The sequence below is a fragment of the Pongo abelii genome, chromosome 5 (assembly GCF_028885655.2).
Source record: "Pongo abelii isolate AG06213 chromosome 5, NHGRI_mPonAbe1-v2.0_pri, whole genome shotgun sequence".
Taxonomy (NCBI): Eukaryota; Metazoa; Chordata; class Mammalia; order Primates; family Hominidae; genus Pongo; species Pongo abelii.
In genome coordinates, this window is record NC_071990.2 from 170,038,823 (window position 1) to 170,065,894 (window position 27,072).

General features: G+C 57.8%; 1 protein-coding gene across 1 annotated transcript; it reads right to left on the reverse strand.

Annotated features, from left to right (window-relative positions):
- Positions 1-639: 639 nt before the first annotated feature.
- Positions 640-27,072, reverse strand: FRMD1 (FERM domain containing 1). The gene is made up of 14 exons (XM_063725105.1): positions 26,860-27,072; positions 22,869-22,959; positions 14,868-14,947; positions 14,117-14,193; positions 12,211-12,397; positions 10,941-11,096; positions 10,436-10,501; positions 9,150-9,324; positions 8,305-8,601; positions 6,616-6,680; positions 2,162-4,905; positions 1,771-1,987; positions 1,229-1,500; positions 640-991 (listed from the first exon to the last, which is right to left on the reverse strand). Exons 1-11 carry the CDS (start codon positions 27,070-27,072, stop codon positions 4,663-4,665), a joined length of 1,650 nt encoding a protein of 549 aa, XP_063581175.1. The 3' UTR covers positions 640-991; positions 1,229-1,500; positions 1,771-1,987; positions 2,162-4,662.

A 27,072-nucleotide genomic window follows, 5' to 3' on the forward strand; every position in this document is an offset into this window, starting at 1 on the left:
CTCTGAGGATGCGCTTCTTCCTCTTCTCCCACTGCGCCAGGCCCTGCCGCTGCCCCAACACCGTGGATGTCCAGGGCTGTGGGCGGACAATGGCCCTGATGTCCAAGGACAGACGACAGAGGGTGCAGCGAACAGGTCCCCACTTGGTGACGATGATGTCCAGTTCCTGCTGCGTGCACTGGTTGGTGACAGCAGCAGTGGCTGGAACCACACCCCTGCCAGCGGGAGGCCTGGCTGGTCACCTGAGCACAGACACCAGGGCAGAGCCAGAAGGGGACTCGGGATGAACACTGCCACACTGGGGTGGCTGGAGAACCAGGCACGGGCCGGTGGCGAGCCGGGAGGGAGACCCAGCCTGTGCCCGGTGGCCCAGGGACCTCATCCATAGCCAGGGGATGTGAGCAGGGAGTGGCAGCCGCTATGTGACCCGAGGTTCTGAGATCAGAGTCCCCACCCTGGGCCCCGTTTTGAGGCCTGAAACTTCCATGGTTGGATGGTGATGGGGAGCCCTCCTTCAGGGAAAAAGATAAGATTACAAATTTTAAAGTATGAAGATAAATCTAAATACAGAAACATTAAAAAACCACCACATCACAAAGTTTAAAAAGCTGAAAAACACAGTAACACAATATTCGGTGACAGTTTTATTGGTGAGATGCCTGTGATTAATAAACAATTAACTCATGCCATTTTCCCCACTGCGTGTTCGCCTCTTCACGTGCCTTTGTAGAATACCAGCTTTCTCCCGGCAGGGCTGCCCGGGATTTGTTTTCTAACCTTGGCACCTGGAGGGCAGCCTCCCCATCACAGCTCGCTGCCGTGAGAATGGTCATGGGCCCGGCTGCAGGACCGGCATTGCCTACCACATCCGGCCTCCCACTGCCAGCTCTGTTTCTCTTGCAGTCCCCACACCTCCCGGTTGGGAGTACACGTCCGCCTCACCAGGTGACCTCTGGCCGTGGCCATCCTGTCCCGACACTCCCTGCTGCTCCTACAGGTAGAGACGACATGACTGGGAACCCCGAAACGTCTCCCAGCAGATCGAGCCAAGTGCGTGTCCAGTTCAGCCTCCCCTCCGCGGGCCCCACACACCCACAGGGCCCTCAGTGCCCCTCAAGGCGAAAGGAGCGTAACGGATGAACCCTGAGTGGAAGGGGCCGACGGTCCCAAACACGGACGGCTGAGTTTTCTGCAAGTTTTACGAACTGATAAAACTTTGTGAACGCACTCGCAGGGCCGCAGAGCTCAGCCTTCCTGTGGTTGTGGCACATTTCCGCTGCCTGGGTAACCCAGAGTCCATGGGCCACAATGCCCAATCACATGGGCTGATGCTCGGCTTGGGAGCCCCCTCTCCTGTGAGATCCCAGACGCAGAGGCGGTTGCCGGCTGCCCCGGGCCTCCCAGACAGGCCCCTGAGGACCCCGGCCTCCTCCTGCTTGGGGTTCAGCCCAAGAGCAGAGCTTCTCAGGCTGTCGATTACCGCAGATGGAGCAGGCTTTCCTGGAGGAAGGATGAGCTCTGTCTGGAATTCTCCGTCTTCCATGAGGGAGTCTGGGCTGATGGCTGGGGGCCCAGAGGGGTCCATGTTTCAACACAGGCAAGAGGGAACCAGCCCCACCCTGCCCGGGGCCACCCTGTCACTGCTCCAGACCAACTGCCCCCAGGAGCAGGGTCTGCCACCTCCCACACCCCACCCAGCAGGGAGAGCTGCGCCCTCAGACCCAGACCCCCGTGGCAGCAATGCAGGTTCCAGGGCCCAGCGAGACCCACAGAAGCAGACGCAGTGGGGGGCCGAGAAATGCAGCCTGAACAAGCCCTCTGGGTGGTTCTTGCGAGTCTGGACCTGCCAGCTTGACTGCTGACCTGACCCCGGCCACAGCACCGGCCACCCCAGATGGGGTCATGCGAGGCTGTGATGCTGGAGGTCCTTGGCCTGCTCCTCGGGGGTCCACAGGGACTGGGACAGGTGGGTTTCTTTTCCTCTCCACTGACAGGGTAAGACAGGGATTGGGGACTTTACCCTGTGCCCCCCCCCCCACCTGCCTGCCTCATGCCACCTGGAGGCTACAAGCCCCCCTGTACACAGAGGCCTTTGTCCATTTGCAGGCCACCCCCAGCCCTGCCCCCTACCCTCCTTCTTAGGAAACATCCCTGTGCCTACCAGTCGGTGTCCATTTTCCTGGAAAATAGCTGTGTTGCCTAAAAGACCTCTGATCTCAATCTGTGCAAAAGGAAAGGTTGGCTTTCCCGACTTCCCGCAGCCCCGCTCTCTGCTGCTTTCTGTCTGGGAAGGAGCCCCCTCCCAGGCTGGCCTTCTGCTTCCAGCTCCGCTCCTGCCCCTCCAGGTGTGGGTGACGTGGAAGGGGGCTGGGGGGAGGGGCGGTGAGCAAGGCTGAGGCTCAAGCCTCAGGGGAGTCTGCCCCAGCCCTGGCTGGGTGTGTCTGAGCTGGTAGCCCACATGGGCTTCATGTGGCCTGCCCGGCCGTCCCCTTTTGGGCAAGTCTCAGGGCAGCGGGCCTCTAATTGTCCTCTCCAAGTACCCTGAACACCAGAGATTAGAGTCTTCAGAGCAGCCCTACCCGGTAGTTAACAGGCATCTGGCATAATTCTCCATGTCTGTCCACAAGGCCCAGAGGAAGGACAGAAATAGGAATCCCCAGTGGGGCCAGAGCGGTTTCTAGGGTCAGCCAGGGGCCATGGCTGCCTCGCCTCTGCCAGGACACAAGGCGCTGGGCCAGCTGCATTGTGACGTTTCCACAAGTTAGGGGTGGGCTGGCCCGGCCTTTGCTGTCCCTGGGGTCTATAGCGTGTGGCGAAGGTGACTGGCAGGGGAAGCCTGGACATGGGGAGTGTGCACGTGTGGATGTGTGTGTGCACATGTGGATGTGTGCGTGTGTGTGCATGTATGTGTGTGCATGCGTGTGGATGTGTGCGTGTGTGTGCATGTGTGGATGTGTGCATGTGTGCATGTGTGTGTGTAGGTCTTGGCTCAGACCCTGCTTCATGGTGGACACCGCCTGCTGTATCTCCCCAACACTGGTGTGTGCCTTCCCTCACGGTCCACAGGACTGGGCTCTTGCTTTCAAGTTTCTTCAAAGGAAGAAGACAGTCATTGCCCCGGACCGGGACAAATCAATCATCTTGTACTAATGGGAATGGCTTTGGGAAGTGCCCACATGCTCACATCTGAGCCAGCACTAGGCGCCCCTCTCCTGTTTGACAGGAATTGTGGGCGGTCTTGTCCTCGGCAGCACTGGGGCTCGTGGCCATCTACAGAATGCAGCCTTCCGTGGCTGATGCCCCTGAGTGAGTTACAGCCGGCGTCTCACCAGCCCCCCAGGCAGGCTGGTCCTGGTTCAAGCAGGAGGCATCTGCTCGGGTTCTTTATTACACGTGCCTGGGGCACACACATGATTCCCTTTCACAGAAAGGAGAGGGTCCCCCTGGATGGACCCGTCAAAGAGGCGGCCTCAATGCACGCAGGCCTACACCAGGCCATGGGGCTCAAGCTCATGCTTGTCTCCAGTGAGCTGGAGGGTGGTGTGGCCTGGTCTTCACCACACACAGCCAGTGAAGGGGGCAGTGGTGTTCAGGGCATAGGGCTGAACCACTGTGGCCTATCAGTGCTCTGGGATGGGCCTGAGACTAGCAGGGATGCAGGGGCCGTTCCTCTAAACGCAGAGGACAGCAGGTTTGCACGTGTGCAGGGTGTTGTGCAGGGCGAGGAGCCCTGGGGAGACCCTACCCCGGTGGCCTTCCAGAGCCCACGGAACCAAGGTTGCATTACCCGTGGAGCCCACCGGATCAGAGCAGGTGCCACGCACAGCCAGTACCCCACTCTCCATCTGTCACCGAAGCCTCGCCCCTCTACCAGCTGGGCTGCACCAGCCCCACCCCAGCCAGGGCAATGGCTTAAGGAAGCCACCTGTGAGCAGAGCAGGTCCTGACACCTCATGGCTGAGATGGGAGCAGAGCTGGCTTCAGCTCCGGGGCAGTGGGGTCTTTGGAAGCCCTGGCTTGGAAGGGAAAGCACAGCCATTGACTGTGGATGGTGGAGGAGGGTCTCTGGCTGGATCTCAGGTGACAGAGCTGGGCTTGCACCGCAAGAGGGGCCTCTGTCTGGCAGGGCCAGTGCTTGCAAACAGGAGTTGCAGAGAGGGGTTCAGGTCTAGGAGGAGCCTGGGACCTGCACAGTGATGACGACCATGAACTCTGGCTCGGGAGCTCTGGCAGCCTGTGCCCATCGGGACAGTCTCTCGGGGAGCTGGCAGTGTGGGAAACTACAGAGCTCTCTCTCCAGGGTCTGGGCCCAGCTATGTCACCTTCTCTCCCAGATTAGGATGGGTGACAGGCTGCCTCAGGGGCCAACACCATGGCTCTCTGGACACTCGACAGCCAGACCTTGAACCTGCTCCCTGGAGACCCTGAGGGAAGGAGCTCCCGGGTGCACCGCAGACAGGCATTAGGTGCAGGACCTGTTTGTCACCTCCCAGGTTGATGTCAGAGCCAGCTCCACACCTCTTACAGGTGAACCTGTGGCGTGTGCTGGCTGCAGAGGTGCGGGCAGCATCTGGCGGGCAGGAAGGGCCGAGGACCACGTGGCAGTGGAGTGGACAGGGGCTGAGCCTGGCGGTGCAGACGGCACTGCTGGGTGGGTGGTGCCTACACCACAAACTCCTGTGGTGGGGCCTCTCCGAACAGGTCCAGGGCGAGGCAGTTGCTGGACCTCTTGCTGGGGAGAGTGGCCCTGGTCTCGCAGGGGCCCGCCAGCCTGCAGTCCAGGGTGCAGTGGAAGGTATGGCTGAGCGAGGCGGGTGCTGGGTGCAGGGCCAGCTGGTGCGGACGCATGTCGTCCAGGCTGCAGCTGTGCTGCTCCTCACTGACCCCGGCTTTCGTTTCCTGGATCTGCAGGGAGAGGCCATGGGGTGAGGCTTGCCGCCCCCTCTCGCTCTCGCCATTGCAGACGGCAGCCACGCTGCTTGTGGCCACAGAGCCGCACTCCCTGCCAGTGCCCACCCTGCGCCGCTGTGCACAGCCAGCCTGCCCCTCGATGGGCTCCCCCAGCACACACCTCTGCGAGAGAGGCTTGGCATCTTCTTTTGATGCATTTCGGGGGGCCCCCTCCTTGCCCAGCTTCTTTCCTGGGGCTGTTTTCTGCCTTTTGACTCAGTGGACCTGGACTCTTAGCGTTTGGTGTAATTTAGGATCAGGTCTGAGTGTGGGCCTTGAATACCAGCTCTGGAAGCACCTCAGACGTCAAGAATGGCCTCCTATTTTACAAGGTAGGAAACTGTCTGGGTTCAGAGCTGACTGTCCAAGGTCCCGTCCAGGTGGGCGTCCAGCGGGCAGAGTCATCGCCCTTAAGTGACGCCTCCAGCCCGAGCTTCTCAGCTGCTGTGGCCCCTCAGATCTGCCTTGGACCACTGTGCTCCCAGGAGGCAGATGAGGCCCCTGGTGGCAGGCGGCAGGGGCAGGCGGCAGGCCACACCAAAGGTTGCCCAGTGCCAGGGTCTGACTTGCCCTTCTACGCGTGTTTCCTTGTTTTTAATCAATACGTCTTTCAAGAGTGACAGTCCCTGGCCCAGAGCTCAGGCGGCTTTGGGCAGCCATCTCCTCCACTGAGTGGGCTGACCTGGGTTTGGGATCGCCCCCATTGGGATGGGACCGTGCCTGCCAGGACTTGCAGCCTCCCCTCCCTCCTCCCGTACCCAGCCCTGTTCTCTCTCCATCCAGCCTCCCGTGCCCAGCCCTGTTCTCTCTCCATCCAGCCTCCCGTGCCCAGCCCTGTTCTCTCTCCATCCAGCCTCCCGTGCCCAGCCCTGTTCTCTCTCCATCCAGCCTCCCGTGCCCAGCCCTGTTCTCTCTCCATCCAGCCTCCCGTGCCCAGCCCACTTCTCTCTCCATCCAGCCTCCCATCCCCAGCCCTGTTCTTTCTCCATCCAGCATCACGATAACTAATCAGCCACAACCGATTTTCTCTGTCTTTCCAGGGGGATTCTGGACAGGGCTGACCAGAGGGGGCCTCACCCTCCTGTGGTGGAGCCGGGGGCGGGGGTTGGGGGGTGGGGAGGGCAACTTGGAGCCTGGCTGGGAACCCTGAGACCACCTGTTCCCCACCTGGGCATCCAGGAACCACTGGCTCTGCCTCTCCTGTAGCTCCTCTGGGGGATCCTAAGGCTCAGGGGCTCTACAGGAAGTGGGGGAAGCCCTGGAGCACCCCTGCACACACAGGACCAGGCCCTGGGGGGAGGAGGTGGACAAAGGGGATGGGACAGCCAGTCTGCTGCACGGCAGGTCGCAGGGCCCAGGTGTCCGGGTCCTGCCTACAGTGGCCCGGTGACACTCAGGGCCCAGCCACCCCAGCCCCAGGCAGGACCCCTCCCTCCCCACAGCGAGCCGGCTCACTCGGCCCTGAGGCCGAGGCCTCCACACACGTTCACCTGCCCCAGTGCCCGAGAGCCTTGCTGCTCCCTGACTTGCCCACTGCGTCTCTGGGGGTGGCAGTCGAGGGATCCTCTGATAGGCCTAGGAAGGTCCCCAGGGCCCCTGACGGGGCCTAGGAGAAGGGGGCGGAGGAGCAGGGCCCAGGCTTCTGGCCCGTGGCGGGGACTCTACCTGGTGCATGGCCTCGGCGCTCTGGCCTCTGGTCCTGACCTTGGCACAGGGCTCCTGGCGAGCGGCTGTGGGAGGAGGCAGCCGTGAGCACAGGTGTCTGGGTTCTGCCCGACATGGCTCCTCCCCAGGGCAGTTCCCTGCACTTCTGGGGCCCTGGTCTTGGGCCCAGCATCTCCTGAGGCTCACACCACCCCCTTGCTCTCAGTGCGGTGACTGCTTTTGCTCCATTCCCTGACCTCTGATAAAACGGCCCCTTGCTGTGCAGATGCGGGATTAGCACGGTGATTCCCGCTGGGTTACAAGCCACAGAGCTTGCATAAAACCTCAGAGACAGAGGCCAACCATCCCTTACTGGTGGACCAGACACTCCAAGGGCAACAGTGGACACAGTGGGTTAGTGACAGGAATGCCTGGCCCTGGGAGGCCCTGGGTGATGTTTTGTGACCCTGGATGGCCCTGGGTGACTGGAGGTGATGCTGGGCAGTCCTGGGTGACTGAGCCCTGGGGCTGGTCCCACCTGATCTCATCACATCCACCGTCAGGGCCGTGGGGACACTCAGAGACCAGCAGAGCTGAGGTCCCCCTTCTGGGGCAATGAGGAAGCTCTTCAGGGCCTCATACACAGGGACTGGGCAGGATGCATCCCTCAGGACAGGGTGCTGCGTCCTGGGCCAGGTGGACACACGGTCCTACACACAGGGACCGGGCAGGAAGCATCCCTCAGGACAGGGTGCTGCGTCCTGGCCAGGTGGACACACGGTCCTACACACAGGGACCGGGCAGGAAGCATCCCTCAGGACAGGGTGCTGCGTCCTGGGCCAGGTGGACACATGGTCCTAGAACACTCTGAATGGCTTTGTCTTCTCACTCCTACTCAACTGAGTGTAAAAAGACACGCGTCTAACCCAGGCTTTCTGATGGGAGGGAAGCTGGTAGGACAGGGCTTCCTAGGAGTAGGGGGGTTCCTAGGAGTGGGGGGCTTCCTAGGAGTCAGAAGGCTTCCAAAGAGTTGGGGGGGTTCCTAGGAGTCCATGGGGTTTCTTAGGGGTGGGGGGCTTCCTAAGAGTTGGGGGAGTCTCTAGGAGTCCAGGGGGCTTCCTAGGAGTGAGGGGACTTCTTAGGAATGGGGGGCTTCCTAGAAGTGGCGGGTCTTCCTAGGAGTGGGGGGCTTCCTATGTGTGGAGATGGGGTACCTGGGAGGGGGAGGGGCTCCCTGGAAGGGGAGCTTCCTAGGAGTTTTGTGGGGGGCTTCCTGGTAGGGGGAGCATTCCTTGGGAGGGGGGTCTTCCTAGGAGTTGGGGGGTGCTTCCTAGGGGCCGGGGGGGCTTCCTAGGAGTGGGAGGGGCTCCTGAGATGGGCTTCCAAGAAAGCTAAAGGACCTGGACTCATCTGCAACCCCAAGAGGACCCCACCTCTCCTGTCTCTGATCCCAGCCTGCGGCTGCCCATTGGCGAGAACAGGAGACTCGGGCACAGCAGGTTACAGGCAGCTCCTCCCCGCTATCTCTGTTCTTCCGGCATGTTCTGGCACATTTCCCGGGACTCAGGTCACAGGCAGCCCAGCCCCTCATGTCTGGCCACTGGAGGGCAAGCCAGGGCTTTGCTGCCTCGGTGTCCAGGGTCAGCCAAGCTGGGGCTGGCTGGACTGCACTCACAGTCCCTGGGGCCTGGGCATCTCCCTCAGGCCCACCTTGGCTGTCACCATGTGTGCTGGGGTGGCTGCGGCTGGTCCTGGGGCTGGAGGACGGCTCCTTCTCATGGAGCCCGTGGACCTCCAAGGGCACGTCCACAGACATCTCTCTGGATTCCCTGAGCCAGGAGTCGGCCTTGATGCCTGACGTGTAGGAACTGCTGTGGCTGTCGGCGGAGTGGCGTGAGAGGCAGTGGGGGCAGTGCTGGCTGCTGACTCCACTGCCCGGGGAGCTCCTGCTGGCCAGGTCCAGCTCCAGCCCATCGCTGATATAGGACTCCCGGTAGCGCTGCTTCCCTGTGGGGAGTGGGGAGCACAGTGAGGACGAGCTGGAGAGGGACCAGCCCTGCTGATGCAGGAGGAAGAGCCTGGGACACAGAAATGCACACCCACAGCCCAGATGAGGACGTGGAACAGAGAGGGAGACCAGGCCTGCGGGTAAACGCTGAGGCCAGGCCTTGTGCTCAGGTGAGGACGTGGAACAGGGAGGGAGACCAGGCCTGCGGGTAAACGCTGAGGCCTTGTTGGAACATGCATTTCTTGCTCTTAGTGGGCACATCATGGGAGGAGAAGTGGGAAACAGAGCAGGAAACTGAGAAGTGGAAACCTCAGGCGGCTTCTCAAGCTCCCAGCTTCCCCCAGCCCCATCTATAGAATTCCACTCCAGGTAGAGCTGGGGGGCCACCACCTCACCCTTCGACCTGAGTATCTGGGGGACACGGGAGTCAGGAGGCAACAACAATGAGAGACAGAAGGCACAGTCCAGCCACAGAGCCCAGTGTGCCCAGCCCAGCCCAGAAGGCGCAGTCCGGCTGCGGAGCCCAGCGTGCCCAGCCCAGCCCCACCTTCTGCCTCCTCCCGCTGCCGCAGCTGTTGCAGAGTGGGCCGCATGCGGAGGTGGAGCTGGTGGCTGGCGCGCAGCAGGTGCAGCAGGTGCCTGGAGCGCCAGGTGCAGCCCGTGTAGTAAACCAGCTTCTGTGCTGCAGGCAGCCCGTCCAGCTGGATCTCCAGCTTCTTCCCCTGAACAAACAGGAGAGAAGTTGCCACTCCACAGGTGGAAAACCACGCTAGCAACAGGAAAGGATGATTTTAAATGTCAGCCATGGCCCCCAGGGGACGAGGCCCAGGTTTTCACTTTGCAGTGCAGATGGCTGTTCGCGGACACTGTGCCCAGGGCATGCTCTGCTCTGCCCTTGCTTGAGAGGACACAGCCCTCCTGGCTAGAAAGTGCCCGCAGCAGTGTGAGGGGAGCGGAGGTCTGGGGTGGGACAAGAAGACCTCAGTCTGGCTGTCCAGAGCAAGCCTGCTGCCCAGCAGCCCCCACAGTCACTGCCCTTCTATCCTTGGCACCCGGGCTGTGGGGTGACCCTGGGTGACAGATCTGGGGCCGGGACGAGAGGAACAGAGGCCACACAGGTGCGTTTCTATGACCTGCTCTTCTTTTCTCCCTTGATTTTCTCAACTGGGAGCCAGAAGTTTTCAAGCAATAACAACTACTAGACCTCACCGGGCAGCTAAACACCCAGCGCCTGCAGGGCCGGGACCAGGCGCAGCTAAACACCCAGCGCCTGCAGGGCCGGGACCAGGCGCAGCTAAACACCCAGCGCCTGCAGGGCCGGGGCCAGGCGCAGCTAAACACCCAGCGCCTGCAGGGCCGGGGCCAGGCGCAGAGCCCATGAGGCCAGGACGGCCCTGATGCCCCTGACACCGGGCAGCTAAACACCCCATGTCTGCAGGGCCAGGGCCAGGCGCAGAGCCCGTGAGGCCAGGACGGCCCTGATACCCCCGAGAGGCCGGCAGGAAGGGACCTGCACCTCGTCGGGTGCAGAAATGCCCAGAAAAATGCCCTGAGGATGAAGCTGCATCTGCCCAGGCTCTCCAGGGCACGGGGACCCCCCAGACACCCACCAGAAATGCCAGCTTCCCAACGTGGGGCCAGGGGAGGTCGTACAGCAGCTGCGGAGCACGGTCCACCTCCTGCGGGACAGCAGAGGCAGGGCGCGTCCAGACGGGGCCAGCCAGCACCCATGACTGCTGCAGGGATGCTACACAGCCCAGACCCCAGCGGGGAAGGGAGGAGGGGGTGGGGGCAGGATGAGGGGCTCTGTGAGGCTGGAGCCCCTTCGGTCACCTGGTAGATGTGCACTCCCCTGAGGGCCAGTCCCAGGATCACGGTGGGGCGACCTTCCTTCTTATCCTAGAGGACACAGGTCAGAGGTCAAGTTGCGGGCCTGGGGGTGCTGGGCCTCACTGATGGCAGAGTATGGTCAGTCTGGCTAGGGGCTGAGGCCTCCGTGGACCAGGCAGAGCTCTGGGGCCCATTTACAGACAGTCTCATTCACTCCAGCATCAGATCAAAGGCATAGTTGTCATAGCACAAGCATGCCTTTCATCATGCTAAATAAACATCAGCCACGACCTAAGAGAGCCCTGGCTATGCCGGCCCCAGGGTCCTGGTGACACTGCCAGCTTGGGGGGCTCTGGCGATGCCTGCCCTGGGGTCCTGGTCCCACTGTTAGCCATGGGGGCTCCGTGCATCCCTGGCCTGGGGTCCTGATCCCACTGTTAGCCATGGGGGCTCCGTGCATCCCTGGCCTGGAGTCAGTCCAGCCCGTCACTGGCCGCCCTGGCTCGACCTTGTGCAGCCTGAAGAAGTGCACGGGCACGTCCTCCAGCCGGCAGGCCTCCTGGATGAAGCACAGCACGGCCTCCTTGGGGCTCAGGCCCTGGCGCTCACGGTGCAGGGCGGGCACGTGCTGGAGGATGTAGTCAATCCCCCTCTTGGTGATGATCTGAGGACAGAGCCGGGAGGTCAGCTCAGACCCCTGCTGGTCCCCCCTTCCTCCTTGCCAGCCCCCTGCTCCGAGAAGCCTCCCCAGACTCCTGCAGCTGGTGCCGACCTCGGTGGGCAGGGCCGGGGCCTGGCTGCTGAGCCCAGACCCAGAGATGAAATCTCGGTGACCGCTCTGGCCCAGGGCCCTGTCCGATTTCCTATCTCCCTCGGGTCCTCCCGAAGGGGAATGGCAGCAGCCAGCCCTCCTCAGATGTCTGCAGGTGGGGACTCCACTCCCAACGAGCCCTGGCTCTTGGGAACCTGCCCAGTGAGGACCGGCTGGGGCCCCCACCAGGACTGGGGAAAGAACCGCAGGGACACGGAATCACTGAGGGTGGAAAAGTGCTCAGAGGCCAAGGGCACATGTGGCGTCCACAGCGCTGGGAGGAAGCCTGGCTGGGCCCCACCCTGACCTCAGCGACTGCCTCAGAGCAAAGGTGAGAAGGCCCCAAGGTGCACAGGATAGAGAGGTCCACAGGGATGAGCGGCCAAGGAGAGAAACCTAAAAGTTCACCTGGAACAGGGCCTGCATCCCCGGGGTGACAGCCATCAACCCGCGCGGCCATCAGGCCAGACAGAGCCTGGGACTGGGCACAGAGCGGCACAGCCCATACCTCTCCATGGCCCTCCTCCCAGGGGGACGGCACTTCTTCCCTTACAGGTGAGGAAGCTGAGGCTCAGAGGCTCCTATGGGTCCCAGGATACTTAGAGAGAAGTGGGAAGGTTCGCAGCCACAAGGCCCGTGTGGGTCACATTCCACAGCCAGGCAGCTGAGGGGCTCAGAGAGGTGAGGCCAGTGAGCAAGGCCACACAGCTGGCCAGGTGCGTCAGGAGCACAGGCACCCGGACCTGCCTGCTCAGGGCCACTCCTCCCACACCGCCTGCCTTTGGGGGTGGTAAGGACCCTTGGGCCTTCAGGAGAAAAGGACAGATGATTGCCCTGTTTCCATCCCTGACCCTTCCTCCAGCAGCCCCTGCCAGGGCCCCAGCCCCCTGCTCCCACGGACGGCACCCAGTGGAGGTGGACAGGCGCCAGGCTAGCGGTGCTGGGAGGAGGTGGGCCTCGACCTTACCCACTGTGGAAAGTAGGAGTGTGGCTCGAAGTACCTCCCGGCATGGGCTGGCTCCCGGTGCTCACCCAGGTCGGCCTGCAGCGCACAGGCGGCCAGCAGGAAGTAGGCCTCCTCCTGGTGGGCGCACTGTGACCTCAGCACGCGCTCCTTCAAATGGCAGTAGTACAGGTGCCGTGCTCTGTGGTCGCTGGAAGTTGGCAGGGAGTGAGTTCCAGGACGACCGGCGTGAGGACTGCCGGCCCCTCTGGCCCTGTCTTGTCCCTCCCCACGCCAGCTCCCAGGGCTGTCCTGAGCCCCTGGTACCTAGTTCCTGTCTTGTTATACCCACAGCTGTGTCCCTGCAGGGCCGGCACCGCACAGGCCCGCACTCTTCCTGGAGCGGGACGCAGGTGACTTGCTGCTACCAAGGAGCCACTAGATGAGGCTCCACCTGCCGAGGTCCCACTCCTTCCCCAGTGAGCTTGGCCTTCACCAAACCAGGCCCCAGTGCAGGAGAGGTGCACAGAGCCTGGGCGACTCAAACCCCTGGAGGTGCACAGGGCCTGGGCGACTCGAATCCCTGGATGTGGACAGACCTGGCTCCCAGAGCTCACCGCCCAGCACGGGGCCTGGCCATGGCTGATATTCATTAATCACAGAGGTCGGGCGGAGGCTCGCCCAAGATGCAGGTGCAAGATCTTCTCATATAATTCCCCCGAACTGGCCCCATAGCACCAGGTAGCTCCATCCATCAACCCAACACCTTCCAGACCTTCCCTCCAAGGCTATCCAGAACCTTCCACATATTCACACACCCCTCACTCTCCAGAACCTGCCACACAACCACACACCAGTGTCTCCAGGACTCTCCACACAACCACACACCTTTCACTCTCCAGAACCCTCCCACACAACCACATGCCCCTCACTCCCTAGAACCTTCCACACAACTGCACACATCCCTTTTGGAACTGGCGAGGATTGTGCCTACTTAGGGAATTCCTGGGAAACCCCCTTAGGTTTTCCCCCAGGGAAAACCCTGTTCACGCACCCCTGAAGCTCTGTTCTGGAAGTAAGTCTCAGGATCCTCCTGAGGGACGTCTTGGTTACCCTAGAAGCTCTAAGGCAGCTCTGGAAGAAGCAGCCCCTGTTGGTTTAGAGTGCAGCCCACCAGATGTACAACTTACCCACTCCTGTCAGGGAAAGCTTCCCACTAGACACCTGCAGAGTGGGCAGTGAACAGTGAGAACCGCCATGCAGAAAGCGCAGCAGCCCTTAGCCCAGCAACCTCCAGAAGCCTCACCCACCCCTGGATGGTATACCCACCCTAGAGAGTACTAGTCCTGGCATTTGAGGAAGTACCACTTTAGGCCGGGCGCGGTGGCTCACACCTGTAATCCCAGCACTTTGGGAGGCCGAGGCGGGTGGATCACCTGAGGTCGGGAGTTTGAGACCAGCTTGACCAACACGGAGAAAGCCCGTCTCTACTGAAAATACAAAATTAGCTAGGTGTGGTGGCGCCCGCCTGTAATCCCAGCTACTCTGGAGACTAAGGCAGGAGAATCGCTTGAACCCAGGAGGTGGAGGTTGCAGTGAGCCGAGATTGTGCCATAGCACTCCAGCCTGGGTGATAAGAGTGAAACTCCATCTCAAAACAAAACAAAACAAAACAAAAAAGAAAAAGAAAAAGAAAAAGAAAAAGAAGTACCAATTTATGGCACCGTCTGTATACCTTTGAATTAAATAGAATTCCTGTGTTAACCCCAAAGCAAACAGCTGATATAGTGGAGTTTTTTTGTTGTTTTTTTTGTTTTGTTTTGTTTTTAGAATAAACTCAAATGTAATGTGCGGCCTTCACAGGACTTCCATGTCATGTGGCAGATTTTCAATATTCCAGGAAACACCCCTTACAGTCAGCATCCGTTACCTTATGACCCTTCCGTTTTCCACGTAGTGCTGCACTCGGAGGAAGGCCACGAAGGGGGCTCTGGGTTTCTCATTTCCCTGGTAGGGAAAATGCAAGAAAGAGCAAATCAGCTGCAGGGAGGTGCCCCCGGCTGTCCTGTCTTCCCAGTGGGGGGGCCTGGATTGCTTCACACTCAGCTCAAAGTCGAAGCTCAGGTGTCTGCAGCCATAGCTGACAACTCGACTCATGGTATTTTCTACCAGGAAAACCCTGAGTGGGACGTGGTCTACAGTGTTCAAGAACATCTGCGAAGGCGGGCTTCAGGCGGGCGCACCTGCCTGCAGCCTCAGGGCTCATGGCAGTCCCCCTTGCGGACAGCCACTCTGGACGGAGCAGCTGCGTGGACAGAAGGCAGCACATTGGTCCGGCACAGTCCACCGCGGTGCCTGCCCTCTCCCACCTCATGCATCTCCGCGGCCCACCACAGTCCACCGCGGTGCCCTGCTCTCTCCCACCCCACGCGTCCCCGCGGCCCAGCACAGCCCACCGCGGTGCCTGCCCTCTCCCACCCCACGCGTCCCCGCGGCCCAGCACAGCCCACCGCGGTGCCCTGCTCTTTCCCACCCCACGCGTCCCCGCGGCCCAGCACAGCCCACCGCGATGCCTGCCCCCTCCCACCCCGATGCCTGCCCTCTCCCACCCCATGTGTCCCCACGGCCCAGCACAGCCCACCGCAGTGCCTGCCCTCTCCCACCCGACACTCTACACTTACTTCATTTATTTCTTTCTTCCAATCTTTTGAGAAGTACTTGCTGAGCTTTTGCTCCAAATCCATAAATATATACTCATTGTCTGAAAGCAAAACAAAAGGCTTCATCAGAGCAGTCACCATGCTTCTCAGGTGTCACTGTTTGTTCAAAACTGAGTGTGGCTTGGAGAGAAGAGATGCGCAGCTGAAAACTGTGCATCTCCAGCTGATGCTGCGTACGGGGCTTTCCTTGGCTGACAACGCAGAAAGCATCTTAACACACATGCAGGTGTCAAATGCTTGCTTACTAAAACAATGTTCCAACGTGTGAGAATATTACAAGCTGATATTCAAAACTGGCACATGCTCCGGGCACGCCCTTTGGGAAAGCAATTTAGCAACACGTATCCCTACCCTCTTCCTCTGCAACCCAGGCACCCCTCTCTCAGCTATGGAATGAGTCGTTTAAAAAATAGAGATGTCAGGGTTGGATGCGGTGGCTCAAGCTTGTAATCTCAGCAATTTTGGAGGCCAAGGCAGGAGGATTGCTTGAGGCCAGGAATTCAAGACAAGCCTGGACAACATAATGAGACCTTGTCACCACAGGAAAAAAAAAAAAAATTAGCTCGGTGTGTCGGTGCATACCTGTAGTCCTAGCTACTCAGGAGGCTAAGGCAGGAAGATTGCTTGATCCTGGGAGTTCAAGGCTGCAGAAAGCTATGAACGCGCCACTGCACTCCAGTGTGGGTGATAAGAGTGAGACCCTGCCTCAAACAATCAAGCGATCAATCAATAAAAATAGAGATGTCTATAATCTAGTACCAAGTTGATCAACTTCAAGTCAATGATACCAGCTTTACCTGTTAACCTAGTTTCCCTGGAAACTACAAGAGATGCTTCTTTCTAAATTAGGTGTTTCTATATTTTAAAAATATTTACCAGCATGTGTTTTCTTTATGGCCTGGAAAAATTAAACAATTTTCCTAGAGAGGAAAATAAAGCCTAGAGAGACACCCTTCCTGCTGTGACTTAAAACAACGTACAATCCCTCTGTGTCTGCTGGGAACTGGTTCCAGGACTCTCCTCGGATATCAAAACCCGGGGATGGTGTAGAGTTTGCGTGTACCCTACGCACATCCTCGTGTACACTTTAAATCATCTCGAGATTCCTTATAATACCTGATGCAATGTAAATGCTGTGGAAGTCTTTGTTGTACTGTGTTGTTAAGCTCGTATTATTTTATTGTTGTACTATTTATTGTTATTATTTTGAGTATGTTCAACATGAGGTTAGTTAAATCCAAGGATGCAGAACCCGTGGATACAGAGCACCGTCTACTCTTATTTATATTAGAAAACCTGCAGTCCTGAGAATAAAAGCCACAGGGAAAAGTTACTCCCAGATAAGGCAGTACTCCCTTACAGCCACTTGCATTACATATGAGGATACTCCATCCCCAAGTGCTAGCACATCTGCAGATAAATGAAGACACCAGTGAGGAAGACAGCCACAGAGGCCTGCAGAAAGGGCATCACAGGGCCGGGTGCCAGGCTCAGCCCCTCTCCACCCTGTCTGTCTTTCTAATCTTTAGTACCCAGCTCTTCTAGATGGCATTAGACCCAGAAGGGAGGCTCCAGGGCCGGGTGTGTGGCTCAGCCCCTCTCCGCCCTGCCTGTCTTTCTAATCCTTAGTACCCGGCTCTTCTAGACGGCATTAGACCCAGGGGGAGGCTCCAGGGTGTCACCAGCCCCAGTTTCCTTTTGTGTCAGGGAGGATCAAACACTTGGCTCATCGGTAACAACCACAGCAACTCACTGCTCGGACACTGGGTGCCATGCTCTGTGCTAAAGACTCTGAACCAATCCCTACATCTTTAACCTGATGGCACTGTTATCTATCCCCATCTCACAGACAGGGAGGCCCAGGCTTGCAGAGGCCATTCCTAGGGGAGTCCCCACCCCACCCCATAACAGGCCAAGGACCCTCAGAGCCAGGGGTTAGCAAACCAGGGCCCCAGGCCAAACCCCAGCACCCACTCGCTCTTGTTAATAAAATCTTGTTGGGACACAGCCACAATCGTTCTATTACATCATGTCCATAGCTGCTTTCATACTGCAAAGTCAAAATATTTACTATGTGGCCTTTTACAGAAAAAGTCTGCCAATGCCCGGTCTAAGCAAATGCCGAGTGAAAAGGTCTAGATCACCATTCTCTGGTCCTGACTCCCCCGAATTCACCATTTGGGTACTCGAGCTTGAACTCAGTGTTTGCAGCATGAGTGGCGGATGTTTAGCAATGTTTGCTAAAGGATCTGGGGTTACCTTTGCCTCGGTAAGGTCAGCAAAAGGCCTTTTATTTGTACATTCATTACCTAAATCACCCCACCATATCCTTCCAAACTCCATTTCAAATCATAATAAGGAGGACAGAAAATGAACTCCTTAAGCTTAGTACTTCCTAGTACTTAACCTCAAACACTACAAGAACAATTCTTGTGGCAACACCGATCTAGAAGACAAAGCCACTTGTTTCTCAAAATCATCACTGTCCCCCTAAACCCCTGCACCCCTAGAAGTGGGACAGTAGACATCATCACCTCTGGTGATGGGCGCACCCGTCTTAGCCCAGCCACAGTGCCCCGCTGTATGGTCAAAGCAGTCTAGATGTCACTGTGAAGACATTCTTAAGATGAGGGCGACACTCAGGCTTGGTGTGGTGGCTCATGCCTGTAATCCCAGCACTTTGGGAGGCAGAGGCAGGTGGATTGCATGGGCCCAGCAGTTTGAGACCAGCCTGGGCAATATAATGAGATCCGACTCCACAAAAAAATACAAAAGGTATCTGGCTGTGGTGGTATGCATCTGCAGTCCCAGCCACTCAGGAGGCTGAGGCCAGAGGATCCACCTGAGCCCGTGAGGTTGAGGCTGCAGTGAACCATGATCATAGCACTGCATTCCAGCCTGGGTGGCAGAGTGAGATGAAGGAAGGAAGGAAGGAAAGAAAGAAGGAAGGAAGGAAGGAAGGAAGGAAGGGAGAGAGGGAGGGAAGGAGGGAGGGAGGGAAGGAGGGAGACATTTACATCAGTAGACTTTGAGTAAAGCAGATGACCTTCATACTGTGGGTGGGCCTCGTCCAGTCGGTTGAAGGACTAAGAGGGAAAGACTGAGGTCCCCTGTGGAGGAAGGAACTCTGCCTCCCGATGGCCCTCAGACCCGAGATGGCAACAGCGGCTCCCCCTGGGTCTCCAGCCTGCCCTGCAGATTTGAGACTTGCCAGCCTCCAACAATCATATGAGCCAGTTCTTTACAATAAATCAGCTTCTCTCTTTCTCCCTCTACGTATCTATACACACACACACTATCTGTAGAGAGAAATGGGATTGGAAGGATATGTGTATACAGACATACACATACGCATACATCTGTCAGGAGTGTGCGTGCATGTCCTACTGGTCCTGCTTCTCTGGAGTGTGCGTGCGTGTCCTACTGGTCCTGCTTCTCTGGAGTGTGCGTGCGTGTCCTACTGGTCCTGCTTCTCTGGAGTGTGCGTGTGTGTCCTGCTGGTCCTGCTTCTCTGGAGGGCCTTGACCGGCACATGACTGTCTGCTGGAGGACGGGCATCTTGCTGCTGGAAGGGGAGATTCTGGCGTTGGCTACAGACTCCCCTGAACCCAGCAGGGTGAGGATCACATGCACTCTCCAGAGCCTCCTCACTCTCTTCCCGGTGAGAGTCATCCTCTCAGCTCCCGGCAGGCAGATCGGGACACACCATGGAGTCCACAGGTGCCTGTTGATTGAACAAAAGGCCTGAGCTTCCCCCACTGTGCCCTGCTACCCTTGACACTGGCGTGACGGCATGAGACTCCTGCAGGGCTGGCCAAGGGGCTGGACGCCGGCACCCTCGCTCACTGCCACAGGAGCAAGCTCCAGGCAGCGAGGGCCAAGGCCAGGCCAGGTGGAGCCCACTCTCTCTCTTTTCCTGTCTCTGTCTTATTTTGCCTTGTCTCTATATCCAAGCCCCAAATCGCATCTCTTGTTTTTTGCTATAGGCCTCGAAAATGTACACAATTTACAAAATGTCTCAAAAATGTACACAATTTACAACTTACGAGATAATTAAAGTAAGAAATCCAAGCACTTCCCATTTAAAAAAGTCCAAATCTCCAAAGCAAGGGCTCTGGCCAGAACCAAGAAGGGTGTCCTCGGGTCAAGAAGGCCCTGGGGCCACGGGGCTCTGCTGGGTGGAGGCGCCAAGCCGCAGCCCCAGAGAGGTTGAGGGGCTGGTTCTGAGTCTGTCCTCCTCCTGCAGAGGCGGATTCCTGGATCACCAGGAGGAAAGGTGACCCCAGATTCCTTTCTTGTCCCCAAGGCCAGTGAGCTCAGCCACAGGCTATCCCAAATGTCCAGTGTCAAGAGGACAGGGAGAAAGGGGACAGCGTCAAGAGGGACGTGAGAAAGGGTTGGTTGGCAGGAGTTGGAAAGCCCGCCCACCTGGGAACTCCCTCCGCAGGGTAAAGACAAGGCAAACACTGGCTGATGAGCCAGCAATCTCCCTTTGTGTGCGCCCGCCTGGCCGCCAGTGGGAGCTGTTCCAGGCCACCCTCCCAGCCCCTCCTGTTGCTCGAGGCTGTCCCAGCGCTGCAGGACCTCAACCTGCGCTGACCCTCAGGACTCAAGGACCCCTGCTTCCTGCCTCCTGGGCCTCCCCCCTGCTGGCCCTTGTGCTCAGACACATGGCAAATGCCCGTGAGCTCTCCCCTTAGCATCTGGGCAGCTGATGACACGGACACTGTGCCTCAGTCAAAAGGGAAACAGGGTTAGAAGCCAGCCGATGGTGTCCAAGCCGGGGCTGCCAGCTTCCTGACCTGTCTGCAATTCCCCAACACCGAGGATCATCAGCATATAAATCGGGAGAATCCTTGGCCACCAGGAACCTGCCCCACCTGGGTGATGGATTCCTGGGCAACAGGAGAGATGCCCTGCCCTGCACCCCCTACTGGGAGGGGAGGTCCTTCCTCAAGGAGCTGCCACTGGACCTCGGGGGGACCCCCACACTCCACCCTCAGAACCCCCTAACACCACCTGCTGTCTCTAGGTTTCAGGGACATCAAGGGCTGTGCCTGAAATCCAGAAAGGGGTGAAGTCCCCGAGCCCTCACACCCGCAGTTGCCTTGCGAACCACGTCTCCCAGAGGCCGTCTCAACCACAGCGACCCACACTGTGCAGGGCTTCCCGTAGGGGAGGAGGATGCCCCGGGGCTTTTCTCGCCTTGGGAGAGCAGTGAAGCCTCAGTGCCGAGAACTTGGGCACAGACAAAGCAGAGTGGAGCGCGGACCAGAGCTCACCCCCCAAACACGGCAGCTCCAATGCGTCGGTGAACGTCCGGAGGTGACGGACATGACGCACAACCAAAGCGATGGGTCCTGGCCCGGGTTTTCCAGGCAGCCCCTGAAATCCCCCCAATCCCCACCCCACCCTCGATTTGTTTTTTGGCTGTCAAAGAGACTTTAAGCCTTTGAGAAATAAAAGATGCCAAGAACAGGGTTGGGACGCTTGAACTTTCTTCCTTCATTCCGTCCCGACTAATTTTCTTTTCATTTCTAAAATCACAGAGAGATGACACCAACCACAAAACCGAATGGCAAAACTGGACTCCCCAAAGTCAACATCCCGCCCTCCCTTGAGTGACTCTCACTGTGATTAAAAGTGGGGCCCGGAGACTTCTGTCCACAGCCCTCAGATGGCTCAGGTTCCCCTGGGGGCACGGGGTCTGGGAAGCTACGTGTTTTGACCGGGCTCTTGCACAGGGTGGCATGAATGGCAGCTGTGGACAAACATATTAATTGGGCCAGAACTTCCCTGCAAATTGGGAAAAGTCCACCAGTATTCAACGCTGACAGCAAGACTGACATCTGCTGCTCCCGGGTGTAAGCCCAGTGCTGGGTGTAGTTTCCCACCCCCCCGCAACACCGAGTGAAGCTGCTGGAGGCTGGAATTGGGTGGGGGCTGCCTGACAAACACAGCAACAAAGGGAGGCGCCCTCCAGCTCTCCCTGCTCCCCATCCTGCCTGGAGAGTCTGGCACAGGAAGCCCCAAATCCACACCTGCCCTCAGGGGCTCACGGTGCCCACTCAGGTCCCCTGGGGGACTCAGGACTGGGTCTAAATGCATGAGGTCACATCAGAAAGGCTGGCCTGCTGGACCCCATCTTATTCCCTCTGCCCCCCAGAGTCCTCCTTCCACACCGTCCAGGGGTCCCACAGCCCCCAGAGCAGCCCTGAGATGGAGCTAGGGTTCTGCTCCAGGCGGAGATTAGGGAAGGAGGAGACTGAGACAGGGGCACTCTCGCCTCTACTTTGAGGCACAGAAGGGGCCGGGGCCACCTGCACTGAGGGAAGGGCTGGCTCTTGTCCACACTCACGATGGTCGGAAGAGAAACTTGGGATGGAACCCCAGGGGACCACATGGGACGGTCGCAGCAAGACGGCTTCGTCCAGAAGGATCCTAAAATCTCACGCTCCCTTCACAGCCCCTGACAAGGCGCTGCAGACCCTGGGAGGATGGAGTATGGTTCCCGGTGTCCCGTGCAGGGTCCCCGGCTCACTCACTCCCCTAGACAGAGGCTGGCTTGATCTGGGGAGAGCCTGGGAGAGGTCAGCTCAGCCCTGTCCTCCCCAGGCAGCAAGACAGGGGGATATTCAGCCACCACTGGTCAGCACTGAGCTTCATCTCCTTCTGTCCATGCCCCATGTAGCCTCCCTTGGCTTGGCTGGGGAGAGGGGGCCAGGGCTTGTCTGTGCTGCCAACCTCAAGCCCCCACTATAGATGAGAAGCCACCAGTCCTTTGTAAGACTGGATACAGGCGCTGCCACTCACTTCCTGGGGCAGCAAAAAGTGCACATGAAGCACTTTGGGTTCTCATGGCTCTTCCACGCGACACAATCCAGCTGCAGGGTCTGTGCAGCCCAGGGGGCTGGCCCCACCTCCCCCTCCACCTGCTGTCTGCATGTACTAGAACTCCAGGTAAGAATTCACATAGATCCAGGGTCCTGCTACTGCACAGAGGTTTCCAGAAGCCTCTGGAGCCAACCGCCCCCAAGAACAGCACAGTCGGCATTGTGCATGTGTGGTGTGTGCATGTGTACATGTGAGTGGTGTGTAACTGTGTGCACTGTGCATGTGTGTGGTACGTGCATGTGTACATGTGTGGTATGTAACTGCATGTGTGTGGTGCGTGCATGTGTACATGTGTGAGTGGTGTGTAACTGTGTGCATGTGTGTGGTGCATGCATGTGTACATGTGTGAGTGGTGTGTGTGTGCATGTGTGTGGTGTATTTGTACGTGTGAGTGGTGTGTAATTGTGCGCATGTGTGTGGTGTGTGCATGTGTACATGTGAGTGGTGTGTAACTGTGCATGTGTGTGGTGCATGCATGTGTACAAGTGTGAGTGGTGTGTAACTGTGCACGTGTGTGGTGTGTGCATGTGTACACGTGAGAGTGGTGTGTAACTGTGTGCACTGTGCATGTGTGTGGTGTGTGCATGTGTACATGGTGCGAGTGGTGTGTACCTGCATGTGTGTGGTGTGTGCATGTGTACATGTGTGAGTGGTGTGTGTGTGCATGTGTGTGGTGTGTGCATGTGTACAAGTGTGAGTGGTGTGTAACTGTGTGCATGTGTGTGGTGTGTGCATGTGTACACATGCGAGTGGTGTGTAACTGTGCATGTGTGTGGTGTATGCATGTGTACACGTGCGAGTGGTGTGTAACTGTGTGCATGTGTGTGGTGTACGCATGTGTACAAGTGTGAGTGGTGTGTAACTGTGTGCACGTGTGTGGTGTGTGCATGTGTACATGTGAGTGGTGTGTAACTGTGTGCACTGTGCATGGTGTGTGCATGTGTACATATGAGAGTGGTGTGTAACTATTTGTGTACATTATGGATGTGTGTGGTGTGCCCGCCCCCTCGACCTCCAGCAGATGCGGCCCCTGGATATTCCTGCAGGTGGGGCCTGAGCGATGCTTACTTCTGACCACACAGAGGCCAAATAACTGGGCGTCTCTGATGCTCACCACGTTGCACACTTGCTGGAAAAGCTCGCGGCCAGTGGCCTTCACCTGCAAAAGAGGTGGGGAGGGGTTCAGGGAGGGGCCAGCACCTGTCCCCAGGGAGGCCACCTGGGCAAACAAGGCCCAGTGGGGCACCAGGGGTACGACCTAGTCACGCACCCCCTGCAGGTAACAGGTCTGGGTCCCTCACTCTCTCCCAAAGCTAAACACCAGCCGCATGCCCATCAGAGCGCCTGTGAGTGCTGGGAAGTGAGGGTGGAGGGGATGGGGTGCTCTGGACAGTGGATCAGGGCTGCCCCCTCCATCCCTGTCTGTCCCTGGTGTGAGGATTTCCCGAGACCAGTCAGGGACACATGATGCAGCGTCACCTCCAGGGCCGCCCTCTGGGCTCTGTCCTCGCACGGCACAAATGAATGCTTGGTCCCCTATGAGCGCGAGCATCCGTGTCTCTCATCATCCATCGCCCAACTGATGCGAGTGATCCCAACAGTGTTCCTACAGCTGAGCCTCTCACAGCAGCCTCTAAACACCCAGCGTCTGGTGCGTGTCCCTGTTTCCAGCGTCCCGTGTCCACATTTCCGGTGCCCCGTGTCCACATTTCCGGTGTCCTGTGTCCACATTTCCAGCGTCCCGCACATGACACTACTTCACGCCTATTCGGCCCCAGCATGGATGGGATTGGCGGGCATCCCCCGCAGAGCTCTCCCTGAGTCCTGTCTGTTGCAGCGCTGGGGCCCATCCATGGTCACCGGGCCGCAGAGGCGGCGTTCTCGGGCAGAATCACACCGCGCCAAGCCTGTGAGGGAGGGTGCAGGCCGGTAGCCGTGCGCTCTGCTCTCAGACTCTCCCGAGGATCCTCACTTGGGGCTCCAAGAGGAAACCTCAGGGCAGGGCACAGCTGGGGCAGCTGGATCTGCAGGCCATTTTGCGATTCTTCATTTGCATGGTCTGCAGTCAAATGGCGTATCCAGCTTACTAATCCTGAGTTAATCCTGAGTTACTGTAAGACTGGCTTCCTTATTGATATGGTTTGGCTGTGTCCTCACCCAAATCTCATCTTGAATTGTAGTTCCTATAATCTCCCTGTGCTGTGGGAGTGACCCAGTGGGAGGTGACTGAATCATGGGGGTGGTTTCCCCCATCCAGTTCTCATGATAGTGAGTGAGTTCTCATGAGATCTGATGGTTTTATAAGGCACTTCCCCCTTCACTGGGCACTCATTCTCTCTCCTGCCACCCTGTGAAGAGGTGCCTTCTGCCATGACTGTAAGTTTCCTGAGGCCTCCCCAACCATGTGGAACTGTGGGTCAATTAAACCTCTTTCCTTTATAAATTACCGAGTCTTGGGTATGTCTTTATTAGCAGCGTGAGAATAGACTAATACGATTATTGTCTGCTTAACGTGGTGAGGGGCAGGCCCCACAATGACAATAACACAGATCTTCAGTGAGGGTCTTCCCAGCCCGTCCCTTTCTAATAACTGGGCTTGACACATATTTGGTTGAATACAGGGTTCCTGTCTAACTGTAGACATGGATGCATGCACACCCCAATAGAGGGTTCCTGTCCTATTGCAGACACACATGAGTGCACACTTGATAGAAGTTTCCTGTCCAACTGCAGACACAGATGCATGCACACCCCCACAGAGGGTTCCTGTCCTACTGCAGACACAGATGCATGCACACCCGATAGAGGGTTCCTCTCCTACTGCAGACATAGATGCACGCACACCCCAGTAGAGGGTTCCTGTCCTACTGCAGACACAGATGTGTGCACACCCCAGTAGAGGGTTCCTCTCCTACTGCAGACACAGATGCATGCACACCCCAGTAGAGGGTTCCTGTCCTACTGCAGACAGATGTGTGCACACCCCAACAGAGGGTTCCTCTCCTACTGCAGACACAGATGCACCCACACCCCATAGAGGTTTCCTCTCCTACTGCAGACACAGTTGCACGCACACCCCAACAGAGGGTTCCTGTCCTACTGCAGACACAGATGTGTGCACACCCCAGTAGAGGGTTCCTCTCCTACTGCAGACACAGATTCATGCACACCCCAGTAGAGGGTTCCTGTCCTACTGCAGACAGATGTGTGCACACCCCAACAGAGGGTTCCTCTCCTACTGCAGACACAGATGCACACACACCTCATAGAGGTTTCCTCTCCTACTGCAGACACAGTTGCACGCACACCCCAACAGAGGGTTCCTGTCCTACTGCAGACAGAGATGTGTGCACACCCCAACAGAGGGTTCCTCTCCTACTGCAGACATAGTTGCATGCACACCTGATAGAGGGTTCCTCTCCTACTGCACACAGAGATGTGTGCACACCCCAATAGAGGGTTCTTCTCCTACTGCAAACACAGATGCATGCACACCTGAGAGAGGGTTCCTCTCCTACTGCAGAGATGTGTGCACACCCCAATAGAGGGTTCCTCTCCTACTTCAGACACAGATGTGTGCACACCCCAATGGGGGTTTCTGTCCAACTGCAGACACAGATGTGCACACACCCCGTTGGGGGGTTCCTAACTGCAGACATAGATGACTTCACACCCCAATGAGGGGTTCCTGTCCAACTGCAGACACAGATGTGCACACACCCCAATAGGGGGGTTCCTGTCTAACTGCAGACATAGATGACTGCACACCCCAATGAGGGGTTCCTGTCCAACTGCAGACACAGATGTGCACACACCCCGATGAGGGGGGGTTCCTGTCTAACTGCAGAAATAGATGACTGCACACCTCAATGAGGGGTTCCTGTCCAACTGCAGACACAGATGTGCACACACCCCGATGGGGGGGTTCCTGGCTAACTGCAGACATAGATGACTGCACACCCCAGTGAGGGGTTCCTGTCCAACTGCAGACACAGATGTGCGCACACCCCAATGGGAAGTGGCTCTGTGGTTGCCAACTTGCCGGGCCCAGCAGGGGCCACAGGAGTTTCAGAGGCACTTCAGGGGGCTCCATCAAAAACAGATGAGCACAATTCACCCAAGGGGTTCACTATGTTTTGGCTGCACGATCCCTCAGTTAAAATCTTACCATGAAGTTCAGTGCAAGAAACCTTAAAGTGCCAGATCTTATGGTGCAGGGGGCCAAAGCCCCAGCATCTTCCCCTCAACAGGTCCTCTTATGACCCCTCCCCCAGCCCGAGGCACCGCTGGGGACCCCAGGAAACTACAGGACATCCCCCATTAGTTCAACTCCAGCTTCTTGTTGCCGGGTGGGGACACAGAGTCTTGGGGTAGATTTTGCCACAAACATAGAGGTGGGCCTTTACGTAAACACAGAACTCTATCCCGAAGCAGACAAGAGATTCCCAGATTCCCAGGGGACTTGAACCAGGATATTACTAGCAAGTCATACTCCATTCCAGGTAGCATTGATAAATTAGCTATGCAGAAAGTCATCGTTCTTCAACAAACCACTCTCATTTTAATTGCCACATTTTCATTATCCACATTAATCATTAAAATGAAAGTACCATCTCAACTCCTGTCCCCACAAACTCAACTAAAACAGGTAGACAAAATGGGGGAAAGGGAAAAGAAAAGGAAATAGAGAAGCACAGAGATGGTGACATCTGAACACAAGACAGGAGCTACTCCTTGGAAACCGGCTTCCTGGCACTCTTCCCTCAGCGCTCCCTCCCGGGAAGGATGTGCTGAACCATAAACTTATTTCTGGCAGCAACGTCTATCAGGGATGTTTCCTTCACAGGTCCAGTGAAAGGGCTGGCCCTCCGACACCTCACCTCACAGGTACCTGGCCTAAGCAGAGTGAGGCGGTCCAGGGACTTCCCATACACAGGCTGTGTCCTGAGGCTCTGCTCACCCCATACCCCTGCTCACCCCCACGGCTCTGCTCACCCTCACGGTCCTGCTCACCCCCACAGCCCTGCTCACCCCCACAGCCACCCAGGGCCCTGCTCACCCCCACGGCCAGCCGCAGTTGCTCCCGGCTGGGCAGCAGCACGAGGACATCCCTGTGTTCCGAGGTCATCGCGTCCATTCCCAGGGTCGGCTCCTGCCGACTGCATGCAGGCCTCTCAGGACTGGGCTCCATCCATCGCGCCCCTGAAGGAGGGAATGTGTCAGAGTTTGTCCGGGCAGGGTCTATGCCCCTCCCTTTCGGGGGCACCGCCAT